Here is a 17,655-nt window from a genome sequence, read left to right on the forward strand (position 1 = left end):
ATCTCTAAGAATTTATGCAATACTGAAGTTCAATAAAGATCATTTTCAATCAGACATCACAGAAAATCTATTAACATTACAAGCCATTCACTGAAATACATACTTAGACAATATCACAGGATCTTCCAAGGAAGTCAATGAAATGCATTCTGGGACACTGTTGGCTGTACCTGGAAGCTGGGACTGACTGACTGAGGCCGAAGCGACCATGACAGTGTTTTCTTCATCTACAGTGTTGACCGAGATATCATTACTAGTAATGGTATATACTGACGGAAACGTGGAACTGGTCCTACTTTCGTTTTGGAATGTCTGATTTTTCCAAGAGTCCACCGGAGAAGCTTTTGTGTGTGAGGGATATTTTGGAAATCCAGGTAACTGAGAAGTGACATTACTTGCTTGTGAAAATGAGTCTATGTCAGAGGGACTAGACATACTAGGCTCTAGAACAGAGTCCGGGGAAAAGGATATTCTGTCATCAAGGGCATTCGGAAGGCCATGCGGTTGAATCCCTGAAATCTGCTGCTTTGGCTTCATGTGTAACGTAGGATCTAGAGTCAGAACCTAGAAACAAGACAACAAGGAAGTCTTACCCTCAGAACTCAGCTTTGTTTTGCTTGTTTTCAAGTGAGTAGGCTTTAGATCTCCTAGGGAAAATGAAGCTTGAGGTAAAAGTTAGAGTCAGGAAGCATTGTTCATGTTCACTCGGCAGAATGTGGACAACTTTACCTCTGGTGGATGATTTGGGTTGGAAGCAGAAGTGAGATTCCTCTCAGGTAACTGCTTGTTTTCCCTTTGTTTTTTATAATAAATATCCTTCAGTGACGGTAGCTTCATCTCATTACTAGTATTAGACTTAAAGATATGAAACAAAATTAAATGGTGTTATCAATAATGAAACAAATTAATGATATCAAAATAAGCACCATAAAAAGATTTTTGAAAGAGTTTAAGCAAATTGAAAATGGAGACTGTCAGATTTGTAATACAAGCTTGGAAGTCATTATCTAGTATGATGAGTCTACCTCCGAATGGAAAGATGTTTGGATCTCCTAACTATTTAAGACACTAAGGGGATAATGTGAATGTTAATTATTTAGCAGCTTATGAATACTTCCAAATAATGAAATTCTTAGTAGTTCTCCCACTCAAAATAAGAACCAATTTTTTGAGTTTCTTTGACACAGCGTCTCACCCTGTTGCCCAGGCTGGAGTGCAGTGGTGTGATCACGGTTCACTGCAGCCTCAATCTCCCAGGCTAAGGTGATCTTCCTGCCTCAGCCTCCTAAGTTGCTGGGACTACACAAGTGCGCCACCACACCCAGCTAATTTTTGTATTTTTTTTGTAGAGACAGGGTCTTGCCATGTTGCCCAGGCTAGTCTCAAACTCCTGAGCTCAAGCAATTCTCCCACCTTAGCTTCCCAAAGTGCTGGGATTACAGGCATGGGCCACCACGCCTAGCCAATAACCAAGTTTTGAGGTAAGAAAATACTTCATAGGCTGGGCACGGTGGCTCATGCCTGTAAATCCCAGCACTTCAGAAGGCCAGGGCGGGCAATCACTTGAGGTGATCAGCCTAGCCAACATGGAGAAACCCCGTCTCTACTAAAAATACAAAATTAGCCAGGCAAGATGGTACATGACTGTAATCCCAGCTACAAGGGAGGCTGAGGCAGGAGAACTGCTTGAACCTGGAAGGTGGAGGGTGCAGTGAGCTGAGATCACACCATTGCACTCCAGCCTGGGCAACAAGAGCGAAACTCGGTCTCAAAAAAAAGAAGGCCAGGTGTGGTGGCTCATGCCTGTAATCCCAGCACTTTGGGAGGCCAAGGTGGGCAGATCACAAGGTCAAGAGATCGAGACCATCCTGGCTAACACGGTGAAACCCCATCTCTACTAAAAATACAAAACATTAGCTGGGCGTGGTGGTGAGTTCCTGTAGTCCCAGCTACTTGGGAGGCTGAGGCAGGGGAGTGGCGTGAACCTGGGAGGCAGAGCTTGCAGTGAGCCAAGATCGTGCCACTGCACTCCATCCAGCCTGGGCGACAGAGTGAGACTCCGTCTCAAAAAAAAAAAAAAGAAAAGAAAAAAAGAAAAGAAAATACTTCATAATGAATAACAGAAGGATGAGAAAACTTTTGGCCAAATTAATTTCATATGCCTGAAGTAAAATGCACCAAGAGGTGGAGTTCCTTATCTATGTAGTTACAAGCATGTTTGTTTAAAGAGTTGGCCAACCAAAACTAGGTGTCACAAAGTGACCCAATGAAAATAAGTCCCCCCCATCACTTCTCAGCCTTTTGGCTAAGATCAAGTGAAAATAAGTCCCTTTATTCATTAGTAAAATAAGAAGATATGACCCTAGGCTAGACACGGTGGCTCATGCCTGTAATCCCAGCACTTTGGGAGGCTGAGACAGGCAGATCGCCTGAGGTCGGGAGTTCGAGACCAGTCTGGCTGATATGGTGAAACCCTGTCTCTACTAAAAATACAAAAAATGGTTCGGAGTGGTGGCACAGGCCTGTAATCCCAGTGACACAGGAGACTGAAATGGGACGATCACTTGAACCCAGGAGGCAGAGGTTGCAGTGAGCCAGGATCATGCCACTGCACTCCTTCACTCTAGCCTGAATGACAGACCAAGACGCTATCTCAAAAAACAGAAGATAGGACCCTAATTTCGAAAAACTGAAATCAGGGCTTCACTACACTAAAAATGTTGCAGAGAGGTCTAGGCTCTAAACATTAAAACTTTAGGCTTAAATTATTTCAAGGTGGGACATATTATAGGGTGTGAGAGGAGAACCAATTAACCCTGGGCCTCAAATTTAAACTGTGAACATTGTCGCAAATGAGATTACAGATTCAACAATAGATACACTGAAAACACTGAAAGAATACATTAATCATGTACCTTTAAATGTATGTCCCATTTCTAGACCCTACATAGGCTGCAGAGCACCACGAATATATATTTTTAAAACCTTATAACTACCTTGTGAGTGTGTGCATTAAAGGCATTAATTTGTTAAATCTAAACCTTTAAAATATACTGTGGTGGCTCACGCCTGTAATCCCAGCACTTTGGGAGGCCAAGGCGGGTGGATCACTTGAGGTCAGAAGTTTGACACCAGCCTGGCAAATATGGTGAAACCCCATCTCTACTAAAAGCACAAAAATTAGCCGGGCGTGGCGGCGCGTGCCTGTAATCCCGGCTACTTGGGAGGCTGAAGCAAGAGAATCGCTTGAACCCAGGAGGCAGAGGATGCAGTAAGCCGAGATCGCACCACTGCATTCCAGCCTATGAAACAGAGCGAGACTCTGCCTCAAAAAAGTACCACAATTCCCATAATCCTGCTGTAGAATTCATTCCTTACATGCCAACAACCTAAAGAAGCCTTTTCAAGACCTGAAGCCTGTGAAAAGTAGCATTACTCTGGCTATGGCCACAGCCTGGTGGCCTGGGGGAATAGTTGGGGTTATTCTATTCAAAGCTCATGGGAATAGAAAAGTACTACTTTTCACCACTTTTATGTTCTTGTCACGTTAACATCTCTAAAGTAGGGATGACTCTTGTAATTAATGGCATCTTATAATTGCTTTGGGCCAAGTTGTGGTTGTGATAGACTGTCATTCCCTGCTTATGAGCTCAAAATTGGCCAAATAGGTATCAGCAGCTTGGAAGACAAACCGACACACTACAATGAAGCTCCTGAGGGTCAATATTTAAGAGAAGGGTGAATCAGACACGTTTAGCAACATATTCCACATGGGAGTCCAAAGCAGGCTAGTTCTACATGATACTAAGCCAGGTAAAAAGCAGAAAGGCCTTTCCATTCTTTTTACAGAAATGCAGAATCACTGATGCTCTTGTCCCAGCACTTTGGGAGGCTGAGGCAGGAGGATTGCTTGAGTCCAGGAGTTCAAGAGACCAGCCTGGGCAACATAGAGAGACTTTGCCTCTACTAAAAAAAAAAAAACAAAAAAATGAGCCAGGTGTGGTTACACGTGACTGTAGTATCAGCTACGCAGAAGACTGAGGCAAGAGGATCGCCTGAGCCCAGGAGGTTGAGTCTGCAGTGATTTATGATCAAGTTGCTATACTCCAGCCTGGGCAACAGAGTGAGACCATGAAGAAAGAGAGAAAGAGAAGAGAAGAGATAACCCTCTGAGAAGGAAAGAATTTTAGCCACTTTTATTTCACTTATGTCTTCCTTTTTAAAGTATGCATAAGAGTTATATAATAAGCCAGGCACAGTGGCTCACACCTGTAATCCTGGCACTTTGGGAGGCTGACGCAGGTGAGTCACAAGGTCAGGAGATCGAGACCATCTTGGCCAACATGATGGAACCTTGTCTCTACTAAAAACAGAAAAAAATTAGCTGGGCATGGCAGCACATGCCTGTAGTCCCAGCTACTTAGGAGGCTAAGGCAGGAAAATCGCTTGAACCCAGGAGGTGGAGGTTGCAGTGAGCCGAGATCACACCATTGCACTCCAGCCTGGCGACAGAGCAAGACTCCGTCTCAAAAAAAAAAAAAAGTTATATAATAGGCCAGGGGCACAGTGACTCACAGCTGTAATCCCAGCCCTTTGGGAGACCAAGGCCGGGGAATCACTTGAGCCTAGGAGTTTGAGACCAGCCTAGGCAACACAGCAAAAATCCCATATCTATTAAAAAAAAAAAAAAAAAAAAAAAAGTTACTGATACATAATAAAATCTATGTTTAAGTCTAAAGACTCTTTCCATAAGAACAAAATATAAATTCTAAAGTGGTAAAAAAAAAAAAAAGCATTGTATCAGTCTAATTTATAAATGTTTCTTGGTAGAACATGAAATGGGAAATGTTGAAGTTGACAATACTGTACAGTCAACAAAATGCAGGATCCACTTACTGATGTTCAAGATCAAGTTAACACTGTGAATGAACCCTGCAACTGCAAAGCCTACTAAGCCTGCCTTGCCCCCTACAATCTTACCTCCCTCATACTTCATTTCTCTGTGTTGACCTGTGTCTTTTTGTTCCTTTCATGCAGTATAGAACTGTCCTTTCAGACAGTTAGTTTCTGTCACTGAGGCTCTGATGCGTACAAGTACATTGCCCCATCTGTCTGTCTGTACATGTCATACATTTTTATGTCTCTTGGTTAGTTTAATAGTATCTCTCCTTTTCCCCAGCTACTCCTTCATTACCTGATCAAAATACAGGAGGCCGGGTGCAGTAGCTCACGCCTGTAATCCCAGCACTTTGGGAGGCCAAGGCGGGCAGATCACCTGAGGTCAGGAGTTTCGAGAGCAGCCTGGCCAACATGGTGAAACCCCGTCTCTACACAAATACAAAACTCAGCTGGGCATAATGACAGGTGCCTGTAATCCCAGCTACTCAGGAGGTTGAGGCGGGAGAATCGCTTGAACCCGGGAGGCGGAGGTTGCAGTGAGCAGAGATCACACCACTACACTCCAGCCTGGGCGACAGAGCAAGACTCCATCTCAAAGGAAAAAAAAGAAAAACTACAAAGGTGAAATATGTACATATGAAATTTTTAATTCCACCTTTTTCTGTTGTTGTTTTTGCTGAGACGGAGTCTCGCTCTGTCACCCAGGCTAGAGTGCAGTGGCACCACCTTGGCTCACTGCAATCTCCACCTCCTGGGTTCAAGTGATTCTCCTGCCTCAGCCACCTGAGTAGCTGGGATTACAAGTACATGCCACCATGTCCAGCTAATTTTTGTATTTTTAGTAGAGATGAGGTTTCACCATGTTGACCAGGCTGGTCTTGAACTCCCAACCTCAGGTGATCCGCCCGCCTTGGCTTACCAAAGTGCTGGGATTACAGGTTTCAGTCATGGCACCAAGCCTTCAATTCCACTTTTAAGAAGCATTGCTAAGATTACATAAGGAAAAAATGACAGACTGAATTTGAAAACAAGTGAGTATGATTCTAAAGCCCATACTTTTTCCAGTATTTTAGAAGTTGAAAAATAAAATTTATACTTGAGTACTTGGCAACAATTATAAAACACAAACACACACAATTTTTTCTTTCTTTGAGATGGAGTTTTACTCTCGTTGTTCAAGCTGGAGTGCAATGGCACAATCTCAGTTCACTACAACCTCCGCCTCCCAGGTTCAAGTGATTCTTCTGCCTCAGCCTCCCAAGTAGCTGGGATTAACAGGCGCGCGCCACCACATCTGGCTAATTTTTTTGTATTTTTAGTACAAACAAGGTTTCACCATGTTAGCCAGGCTGGTCTTGAACTCCTGACCTCAGATGATCCGCCCACCTCAGCCTCCCAAAGCGCTGGGATTAAGGCGTGAGCCACAGTGCCCAGCCCACAGGTTTTTAAATTACCTGGTTTGGTGACACATCTGTGGAAGACAATGATACGAACGTCTTCTCTAAAGTTTCAGGCAAAGAGTGGTGTGTATCCTTTTCCTCTAGTTTCCAGTAAGTCAATCCTGATGTGCACAAATACACAGAATAGAAAAGAGTGAGGAAAAAACAAAAATGCTTTCTAGAATAACATTTCTATCTAAAGGAAATTAAATATGGGAAGAAACTAATTTTGAGTTAAAGTAATTTGAATTTTGATGGAAAAAAAGTTATCTAAATTCTGTATTATGTAAGAGTCCTAACTGGATGCGAATGTTTAAAACTGAAATATAAAATGTCAAGGTCAGGCACGGTGGCTTAAGCCTGTAATCCCAGCACTTTAGGAGGCCGAGATAGGCGAATCACTAGGTCAGGAGATCGAGACCATCCTGGCTAACACAGTGAAACCCCATCTCTACTAAAAAATACAAAAAACTAGCCGGGCGAGGTGGCGGGCACTTATAGTCCCAGCTACTCGGGAGGCTGAGGCAGGAGAACGGCGTAAACCCCAGGAGGCGGAGCTTGCAGTGAGCTGAGATCCGGCCACTGCACTCCAGCCTGGGCGACAGAGCCAGACTCCGTCTCAAAAAAAAAAAAAAGTCAAGATGAGCTGGTACAATTTAAAATATATATTTTTGGCCAGGCGCAGTAGCTCACACCTGTAATCCCAGCACTTTGGGAAGCTGAGGCAGGAGGATTACCTAACGTCAGGAGTTTGAGACCAGCCTGGCCAACATGGTGAAACCCTGTCTCTACTAAAAATCCAAAAATCAGCCAGGTGTGGTGGCACACACTGTAATCCCAGCTACTTGGGAGGCTGAGGCATGACAATCGCTTGAACCCAGGAGACAGAGGTTGTAATGAGCTGAGAAAGTGCCACTGTACTCCAGCCTGAGTGACAGAGTGAGACCCTGTCTCAAAAAAAAATTAAAATAATAAAATATATTTTTTTATTTTTTATTTGAGACAGGGTCTCACTCTGTCACCCAGGTTGGAGTGCAGTGGTGCCATCTCAGTCTACTGTGGTCTCTTTTTTCGAGACAGAGTCTCGATCTGTTGCCCAAGATGGAATGGAGTGATCTCGGCTTATTGCAACCTCCGCCTCCCGAGTTCAAGCGATTCTCCTGCCTCAGCCTCCTGAGCAGTTGGAATTACAGGTGTGCTGCGCCACCACAACCATCTAATTTTTGGTTTGTTTTTTCTTTTTCTTTTTTTTTTTTTTTTGAGACAGTCTCCCTCTGTTGCCCAGGCTGGAGTACAATGGTGCGAGCTCGGCTCACTACAACCTCCGCCCTCCCAGGTTCAAGTGATTCTCCTGCCTCAACCTCCTGAGTAGCTGAGGTTACAGGCATGCACCACCACACCCAGCTAATTTTTGTATTTTTAGCAGAGACAAGGTTTTGCCATTTTGGCCAGACTGGTCTCAAACTCCTGACTCAAGTGATCTGCCCACCTAGGCCTCCCAAAGTGCTGCGATAACAGGTGTGAGCCACCATGCCCAGACTAATTTTTGTATTTTTAGTAGAGATGGGGCTTCACCATATTGGCCAGGCTGGTCTTGAACTCCTGATCTCAACTGATTCTCCCGCCTCGACCTCCCAAAGTGCTGGGATTATAGCCATGGGCCACTGCTCCCAGTCCAGCTCACTGGAGTCTCAACCTTCCAGGTTCAAGACATCCTCCTGCCTTAGCCCCACAAGAAGCTGGGACTACAGGCACACACCACCAAGCCCTGCTAAATTTTTTTGTACTTTTAGTAGAGACAGGGTTTTGCCATGTTACCCAGGCTGGTCTCGAACTCCAGAGCTCAAGCAATCCACCCTCCTCGGCCTCCCAAAGTGCTAGGATTACAGTTGTGAGCTACCAGGTCCAACCTTAAAATATATTTTAAAATAGACAATTACTTTCTTTCTTTTTTTTTTTTTTTTGAGACAGGGCCTCGAGCTGTCTCCCAGGCTGGAGTACAGTGGTACAATCACAGCTCACTACAGCCCCAACCTACCGAGCTCAAACCATCATTCCCCTTCAGCCTCCCAAGTAGCTGGGACTATAAGCTCACACCACCACACCCAGCTTATTTTTGTATTTTGTGTACAGACGAAGTTTTGCTATGTTGCCCAGGCTGGTCTCAACCTCTTGGGGTCAAGTGATCTGCCCACCTTGGCTTCCCAAAGTGCTGGGATCACAGGTGTGAGCCACCACACCCAGCTGACAATTTCTTTGTGAGTAGTATAGACATATAGAATCAATGTAAATAATTCAGTAATTCAAATGTTTATTGACCACCTATAGTGCCAGGCTGGGGTGGCAGGAGGAGTGAGACAAGAAAAGTAAGTAAATCATGCAGTATACAGATGGTAAGCACTCTGATGAGATTTTAAAACAGGATAAAGGGGATATGTAGTGGGGGGTGGGGTAGGCAGGCACTAGTTTTGAATCAGGTGAACAGGGTTGGCTACTGAGAGGATAATTAAGAGGGCATCAGCCATTTTAGCCATGTATGAGGGAGCTCCCTCACACAGGGAGAAGAACATTTCAAGTATGGAAAACAGCCAATGCAAAAGTCCTAAAACATATCTGGGACATTTGAGCAGACAGTCTGCCTTCTCATCAAAGAAACAGACAGAGCACAGCCGGGCGCAGTGGCTCATGCCTGTAATCCCAGCACTCTGGGAGGCTGACACGGGCAGATTGCCTGAGGTCAGGAGTTCAAGACCAGCCTGACCACATGGACAAACTCCGTCTCTACTAAAAATACAAAATGAACTGGGTGTGGTGGTACGTGCCTGTCATCCCAGCTACTTGGGAGGCTAAAGGCTGAGGCAGGAGAATTGTTTGAACCCGGGAGGCAGAGGTTGCAGTGAGCCGGGATCACGCCATCGCACTCCAGCCCAGGCAACAAGAGCAAAACTCTGTCTCAAAAAAAAAAAAAAGAAAGAAAGAAAGGGACAGAGTACAATCGCTAACCTGCAATGGTTCATTTTTTTTTTTTTTTACTTTATCATGGTGCAAAAGCAATATGCAGTCAGTAGAAACCATACTTTGAGTACCTGTATGACCATTCTGTTTTCACTCTCAGTATTCAATAAAGTATATGAAATAGTCAATACTTTATTATAAAATACTTTGTGTTAGATAACTTCGCCCAACTGTAGGCTAATGTAAGCGTTCTGAGCACATTTAATGTACACTAGGCTAAGTTATGATCTTTAATAAGCTAGGTGTACTAAATGCATTTTCACTTTTTTTTTTTCCTTGAGACAAGGTCTTGGTGTTGCCCAGGCTGGAGTGCAGTGGTGTGATCATGGCTCACTGCAGCCTTGACCTCCCAGACTCAAGCAATCTTCCCATCTCAGCTTTCCAAGTAGCTAGCACTACAGGTGCATCACCACCCCTGGCTACTGTTTTAACTCTTTTGTAGAGATGAGGTCTCAACTTGTTGCTCAAGCTGGTCTCAACCTCATGGCCTCAAGCAATCCTCACACCTTGGCCTCTCAAAGTGCTGGGATTACAGGCATGAGCCACTGTGCCCAGCCCATTTTCAACTTATGATATTTTCAATTTATGGTGAGTTTATCAGGACATAACCCCACTGTAATTCAAGGAACAACTCAGTATAAAGTGAGGTCAAAGAGGTAACAGGGCTAGGTTGTTAGGCCCTGTGGGCCCCTGTAAGGACTCTGAACAACAGGGTTTGGAGCGGAGGAGTCACACGATGTGACTTAACTTTTCAGAGGATCACTTTTTCTACTATGTTGAGAACAGACTGAAGCATGCAAGAGTGGAAGTGGGGAGGCTAGTTAAGAAGACAGCAGCAACCCAGGTGATAGATGAGAGGCCACTCTTAGGCTGGAAGCCGTGGAGGTGGTGAGAAGTGGTGGGATTCTAGAAAGTTTTGTAAGGCAAAGCTAATTCATCCTGATGAATTGGATGTGGGATATGGGGGGCGGGGAAAAAAGTCTGTATATAAAGCAATTAGATTGGAATAAGCTCACCATGGAGTGTAAAGGATGGCTCAGAGGGTTTGAATTTAATTCATTTTGAACTACCCAAAAAAGGTTGATAATTTTTATAGCTGTTCAAAACAACTGCAAAAGTACTTCATTCTCTTTACAGATCTTGTAACATAAATTAAGACAAGAGGCCGGGCGCGGTGGCTCACGCCTGTAATCCCAGCACTTTGGGAGGCCGAGGCGGGTGGATCACAAGGTCAGGAGATCGAGACCATGGTGAAACCCCATCTCTACTAAAAATACAAAAAATTAGCCGGGCGCGGTGGCGGGCGCCTGTAGTCCCAGCTACTCGGGAGGCTGAGGCAGGAGAATGGCATGAACCCGGGAGGCGGAGCTTGCAGTGAGCCGAGATCGCGCCACTGCACTCCAGCCAGGGGGACAGAGCGAGACTCCGTCTCAAAAAAAAAAAAAAAAAAAAAAAGACAAGAAAGGTGGTTGGGCGTGGTGGCTGAAGTCTGGTAATCCCAGCACTTTGAGAAACTGAGGCAGGTGGATTGCTTGCACCCAGGAGTTCACAACCAGCTGAGGCAACACGGCGAAACCCTGTCTCTACAAAAAAATACAAAAAGTAGCTGGGCATGGTGGTGCCGCCTGTTGTCCCAGCTATTCTTGGGAAGCTGAGGTGGGAGGATCACTTGAGCCCAGGAGGTTGAGGCTGCAGTGAGCTGTGATCACACCACTGCACCCCAGCGTGGGCAACAGAGTGAGACCCCGTCTCAAAAAACAAAACAGACAAAGGTAAGGCTGCTACCAGAGAACACCACAACACATAACATATTTACAAAACCATACTACTATACAGTATCATCCTATAAGGAGAAATGTAGGCAAGTTGTTTTCTAAAAATAATGCTCTAAAAAACTAAGTACCTTCCTCTGAGTGTAGCTTAGGTTAAAAAAATAAAAATTTAAGTATCATACCTGTTCCTGAATCAGACATCCAAGCATTTGGAGTTTCATCTGGTTTACTGAGGTAAAAAGCACGAGGATGTGTAGCAGCAGCAAAATCAGACTACAAGAAAGAAAACTATTGGTTGACAGCTAAAAGTCATTAGGCACCATCTGCTGACCCAAGGAATGAGAGCCAGGCATCAAACCAAGTGTAGAGAAACCTTCAAAGGGTTCACAAAGAAGAAAGCCTGGGCCAGGTGCGGTAGTTCACGCCTGTAATCCCAGCACTTTGGGAGGCCGAGGTGGGTGGATCACGAGGTCAAAAATTCGAAACCTGTCTGGTCAAGATGATGAAACCCCCATCTCTACTAAAAATACAAAAATTAGCTGGGCACAGTAGTGGGTGCCTATAAGCCCAGCTACTCTGGAGGCTGAGGCACGAGAATCACTTGAACCCGGGAGGCAGAGGTCGCAGTGAGCTGAGATCGTGCCACTGCACTCTAGCCTGGGCAACAGAGCAAGACTCTGTAACAAAAAAAGAAAAAAGCCTGGTTTCCCCATGGTTACAAGAATGCTAACTAATAGGAATTCACTGTCAAATATTTTTTTTTTGCCTGTGTAATTTACAAAAGTTTATTTCAGTTCTCTGTGGAGCTAGGAGAAAAATGGGGGCAGGTATTATTTCATGAGTTCAGACCTAAAATGTATTTATAATTTGCCATTTACTTCCAAAACAAATTTGAGGTGCCTAGAATTAAAGTCATTTAGTATAAAAATTTAAAAGCTCTAACAATTCATTTTTATCATTATAATTACAATAAATCAGATTAACTCTAAAAATCATAAATCAATAATATGAGCCTTAAGTAGTAGACTACTTCCTATATACAAACAATTGGTTACTAGTCCCTGCTTACTTATCAATCCTAGTAAAAATTCTGAGCAAATCAATCCTCACAACATCTCTGATACTGTCATAAGAAATGTTTCCAGAGACATGTGATGAGAATATTCCTATCGGAATTTATCTTATCAGGTCCCTCATCAAACTTTTAATTCCTGTAAAGAGTATGTAACCATCCATGAACCCACTGCCAAAGTAAAATCACACTGAGATAACACTACCTACAAAGAAGGGGGATTAACACATCAGCCTTATAAGGCACCACTTATTTTCTCTCTCATCAAGGAAGAAATTCCACCTGTTTCAATTTGTCTCACTACTTGAGACCAAGAGAAGGCCGGGTGCGGTGGCTCACGCCTGTAATCCCAACACTTTGGGAGGCTGAGGTGGGCAGATCACAAGGTCAGCAGATCGAGACCATCCTGGCTAACAGGGTAAAACCCCGTCCCCACTAAAAATACAAAAAATTAGCCAGTTGTGATGGTGGGTGCCTGTAGTCCCAGCTACTTGGGAGGCTGAGGCAAGAGAATGGCGTGAACCCGGGAGGTGGAACTTGCAGTGAGTCGAGATCACCCCACTGTACTCCAGCCTGGGTGACAGAGCAAGACTCCGTCAAAAAAAAAAAAAAAAAGAAAGAAAAAAAACATCAAGAAGGTGACTGGAAAAGTAAAAGTCCAAGTCAAACAATCCCAAGCAAAATATTTTGTCCTCGTCTGGATTCTGAGATGCAAATTCAGTGCACTCGGCTGCTGCACACACACAGTGGGCTGGCAGGGGCTTACCTTACAGAGCCGCCTGCTGCACTCTTCCGGGGAAACAAGGCATCCACTGAAGAAAACAGGCCCAGCTTTTAATTAAAAGTAAAAGTAGGGTGCAATGAAAAGCCCTTCTAAAAATAAACCCTCTTAGCCCAAGAAGCTGGCCTAAGCTTAGCACAAGGACCTTAATGAGTTTCAGTAACCATATTAGCCCATCTGAAAAACCACCACCGAAGCCCCTCGGCCTGTGAAATGGGAAAGTCGAGTCTGTCCAAGACAAAGGACCAAGGAAACAAAGAGCAACTCAAGCCCTGGAAAACCCTTCTGCTAAACAATATGCAATTTCAAAATTACTTCAAAGGTGCTATTTACCCAAAATAAACTACCATTGTATAAAAAGAAAATTGGATAAGAGAATCCGGATAACAAGCATTCTCTGCTTTAGACTGAAACTAAAACCAATGAGAGAAGAAACATAACTAAATAAAGAGGAAAGTTCTAACTTTTTTTTTTTTTTTTTTGAGACCGAGTCTCGCTCTGTTGCCCAGGCTGGAGTGCAGTGGCGCGATCTCGGCTCACTGCAAGCTCCGCCTCCCGGGTTCACACCATTCTCCTGCCTCAGCCTCCCGAGCAGCTGGGATTACAGGCGCCCACCACACGCCCGGCTAATTTTTTGTATTTTTAGTAGAGACAGGGTTTCACCATGTTAGCCAGGATGGTCTCGATCTCCTGATCTCATGATCTACCCACCTCGGCCTCCCAAAGTGCTGGGATTACAGGCATGAGCCACCGCACCTGGCCAGTTCTAACTTTTGTGAATCCAGAATCACGTAAGAAGTGCATTTCGGGGGGCGGGGGCGTCTCTGATTCAACAACCACCATGAGTTCAAAATCATTTAGGGTTCGGAAATATCAAAGAAACTTGATTTCCCGTAGTAATTTAATACTGAATATTTCAATTACCCAAAAAAAGGAAAACTAAAACTTGTCCAGGAGCTGATCAAAGAAAGACTCAGAGGGAATCACTGCCTCCTCACTGCCTCCACTTTCTGCCCTATGATCACAAGAGGTAGAAGATGTGAGCAGAAGAGTATTTCAAAGGCAGGGCCAGACCATGGGCAGCTGGTCTGATTCTCCACTGAATAGAGAAGGAAAATTAGGCAGTGGCCTAATTAACCAGCGGCTCCTAGACTCTACCGCACATTAGCATCACCTGATTAAAGTCCCAAAACACAGGTTAGCACCTAGGGTTGGAAGCCAGGAGAAGTAGTTTTAAATCTCCTCAGGTGAGTCTAATGTGCAGCAAAGGCAGAACCATGGGGCTACATGGCATATATATACTGAGCTACAATCACAAAGGACAGCGAGAACATCGGTGAACCCACCGAGTACATAACCACAAGGCCAAAGTTTATCAGAAGCGGAAGTCTGCACAAGAAGACCTGTAATCTTAGCAAAAACAGAAGAAAAGAAACTACTGTATATGAAAACATTCTCCCTTTATACCAATCTATCCCAATGAGAAAAAGCAAAATTTACCCATCTCCAAATGTTTTTCTGCTATCATACCGAACAAGGATACACCATCCTTGATGGCACAGAGAGTCAACAGAATAGAACTACCAACACAGTTCTAAACTAAAGGGCTTTTCTAAAATAGACCTACCAATTCAGTACTAAATTACTTTTCTAAAACAGAACACAGTGCTAAATGGCTTTTCTAAAATAGAACTAACTGGTAGCTCACGCCTGTAATCCCAGCATTTGGGAGGCTGAGGCGGGTGGATCACCTGAGATCAGGAGTTCTAGACCAGCCTGGCCAACATGGTGAAACCCCGTCTTTACTAAAAATACAAAAAAATCAGTCGGGGGCCGGGCGCCGCGGCTCACACCTGTAATCCCAGCACTATGGGAGGCCGAGGTGGGAGAATCACAAGGTCAGGAGATCGAGACCACGGTGAAACCCTGTCTCTACTAAATATACAAAAAATTAGCAGGGCGCGGTGGCAGGCGCCTGTCGTCCCAGCTACTCGGGAGGCTGAGGCAGGAGAATGGCGTGAACCCGGGAGGCGGAGCTTGCAGTGAGCCGAGATCACGCCACTGCACTCCAGCCTGGGGGACAGAGTGAGACTCCGTCTCAAAAAAAAAAAAATTAGTTGGGCATGGTGGCACATGCCTGTAATCACAGCTACCCGGGAGGCTAAGGCAGGAGAATGGCGTGAACCCGGGAGGCAGAGCTTGCAGTGAGCCGAGATCGCGCCACTGCACTCCAGCCTGGGGGACAGAGTGAGACTCCGTCTCAAAAAAAAAAAATTAGTTGGGCATGGTGGCACATGCCTGTAATCACAGCTACCCGGGAGGCTGAGGCAGGAGAATGGCGTGAACCCGGGAGGCGGAGCTTGCAGTGAGCCGAGATAGCGCCACTGCACTCCAGCCTGGGGGACAAAGCAAGACTCTGTCTCAAAAAATAATAATAATAAAAAATTAAAAATTAAAATTAAAAAAGAAAGTTTATTTTAAACAATTAAATGGGTTACTCTCTGGCTAAATGTAAACATTTGCAGTACAAAGAGAAATAGGACCTTTGCAAATGATTCATTTTCATAATATTTTATCCTTTATTAGCCTTGATTTCCAGCCTACTAAAGAAGAAACACTTACAGCAAATCATTATTTCTAATCCTCTGAAACACAAAAGAAAGATGTATAAACGGGCTGGGCACAGTGGCTCACGCCTGTAAACCCTGCACTTTGGGAGGCCAAGGTGGGTGGATCACCTGAGGTCAGGAGTTTGAGACCAGCCTGGCCAACATGGTGAAACCCCGTCTCTACTAAAAATACAAAACTTGGCCAGGCATGGTGGCACACGCCTGTAATCCCAGGTACTCAGGGAGATGAGACAGGAGAATCGCTTCAACCGGGGAGGCGGAAGTTGAAGTGAGCCGAGATCACGCCATTGCACTCCAGCCTGGGCCACAAGAGTGAAACTCCATCTCAAAAAAAAAAAATGTATAAATGAACAAATTAACAATATAAAAGAAAGGGCATGAGAATTTTGTTTATGAGCATGTACTAAACCCACACAATCATCAGTACTGGAGCCCGCAGGGAAAGTGATTTGTCACCTACTTTCTCAATTGGTGTCTTCTTGCTTTGCGCATTTCCTTGTTGAGATCTTGAACCTCCATCTTCTACATGTGCTCTCTTTGGTTGGTTCTGCTTCAGTTTTTGTGCCCATGATGTTATAGCATTACTATTTAAGAAGAGAAAACCAAAATTACTTTTTTTTGGTTTTGAGACAGAGTCTTGCTGTGTCACCCAGGCTGGAGTACAGTGGCGCAATCTCAGCTCACTGCAACCTCCATCTCCTAGGTTCAAGCAATTCTCGTGCCTCAGTCTCCTGACTGAATAGCTAGGAATACAGACGCACCACCACACCCAGCTAATTTTTGTATTTTTACTAGGGATGGGGTTTCACCATGTTGGCCAGACTGGTCTCAAACTCCTGACCTCTGCCTGCCTCAGTCTCCCAAAGTACTGGGATGACAGGCATGAGCCACCACACTGGGTTCCAAAATTACTTCTTTAGATACTGTACTTCATATATAAAGCTAACCACCAGTTGCTTTCAGTTGTTTTTCTTTTTTTTTTTAAATAGAGACTCTCTCTAACACCCAGGCTAGAATGCAGTGGCAGTCGTGCAATCACAGCTCACTGCAGCCTGACCTTCCTCAGCTCAGGTGATCCTCCCACCTCAGCCTCCCGAGTAGCTGGGACCACAGGTGGGCACCACCATACCCAGCTAATTTTTGTATTTTTTTTTTTTTGTAGAGACAAGGTCTTGCCATGTTGCCCAGGCTGATCTCGAACTCCTGGGCTCAAGTGATCCACACGTCTCAGTCTCCCAAAGTGCTGGGATTACAAGTGTGAGCCACTGTGCCCAGTCAGTTGTTTTTTCTAATAGTGGTAAGATAATGAATTTTTATTAATTCACCTACATCACTTTTTCAATTTCTTATTATCAAAGGCAAAGTAAACAAAAAGACTAACAGTGATTGGCCGGGCGCAGTGGCTCACGTCTGTGATCCCAGCACTTTGGGAGGCCGAGGCGGGTGGATCATGAGGTCAGGAGATCGAGACCATCCTGGCTAACACGGTGAAACCCCGTCTCTACTAAAAGCTACTCAGGATGCTGAGGCAGGAGAATGGCAGGAACCCGGGAGGCAGAGCTTGCAGTGAGCTGAGATCACACCACTGTACTCCAGCCTGGGCAACAGAGTGAGACTCCGTCTCAAAAAAAAAAAAAAAGACTAACAGTGACTAATAATACACAAAGTCGGCTGGGCGCGGTGGCTCAAGCCTGTAATCCCAGCACTTTGGGAGGCCGAGACAGGCGGATCACGAGGTCAGGAGATCGAGACCATCCTGGCTAACACGGTGAAACTCCATCTCTACTAAAAAATACAAAAAACTAGCCGGTCGTGGTGGCGGGCGCCTGTAGTCCCACCTACTCGGGAGGCTGAGGCAGGAGAATGGCGTAAACTCAGGAGGCAGAGCTTGCAGTGAGCTGAGATCCAGCCACTGCACTCCAGCCTGGGTGACAGAGCGAGACTCCGTCTCAAAAAAAAAAAGAAAAAAATAATAATAATAATACATAAAGTCTGTAGCCATAGACTAGAACAAAAACCACCACATTTCCCTTTCCAAGTGCTAAAT

At 44.8% G+C, this 17,655-nt stretch overlaps 1 protein-coding gene across 2 annotated transcripts in view; it reads right to left on the reverse strand.

Moving 5' to 3' along the window:
* Positions 1-17,655, reverse strand: part of MPHOSPH9 (M-phase phosphoprotein 9) — a 79,163-nt gene that overhangs the window by 46,429 nt on the left and 15,079 nt on the right. For both annotated transcript variants that reach the window (XM_025401015.1, XM_025401016.1), the window contains exons 6-10: positions 16,069-16,192; positions 11,308-11,398; positions 6,354-6,460; positions 730-855; positions 104-564 (exon numbers count right to left, since the gene is read on the reverse strand). In XM_025401015.1, the coding sequence (XP_025256800.1) occupies positions 104-564; positions 730-855; positions 6,354-6,460; positions 11,308-11,398; positions 16,069-16,192 (909 nt within the window). The remainder of the gene's footprint in view (positions 1-103; positions 565-729; positions 856-6,353; positions 6,461-11,307; positions 11,399-16,068; positions 16,193-17,655) is intronic.

Source organism: Theropithecus gelada, chromosome 11 (assembly GCF_003255815.1).
Source record: "Theropithecus gelada isolate Dixy chromosome 11, Tgel_1.0, whole genome shotgun sequence".
Taxonomy (NCBI): Eukaryota; Metazoa; Chordata; class Mammalia; order Primates; family Cercopithecidae; genus Theropithecus; species Theropithecus gelada.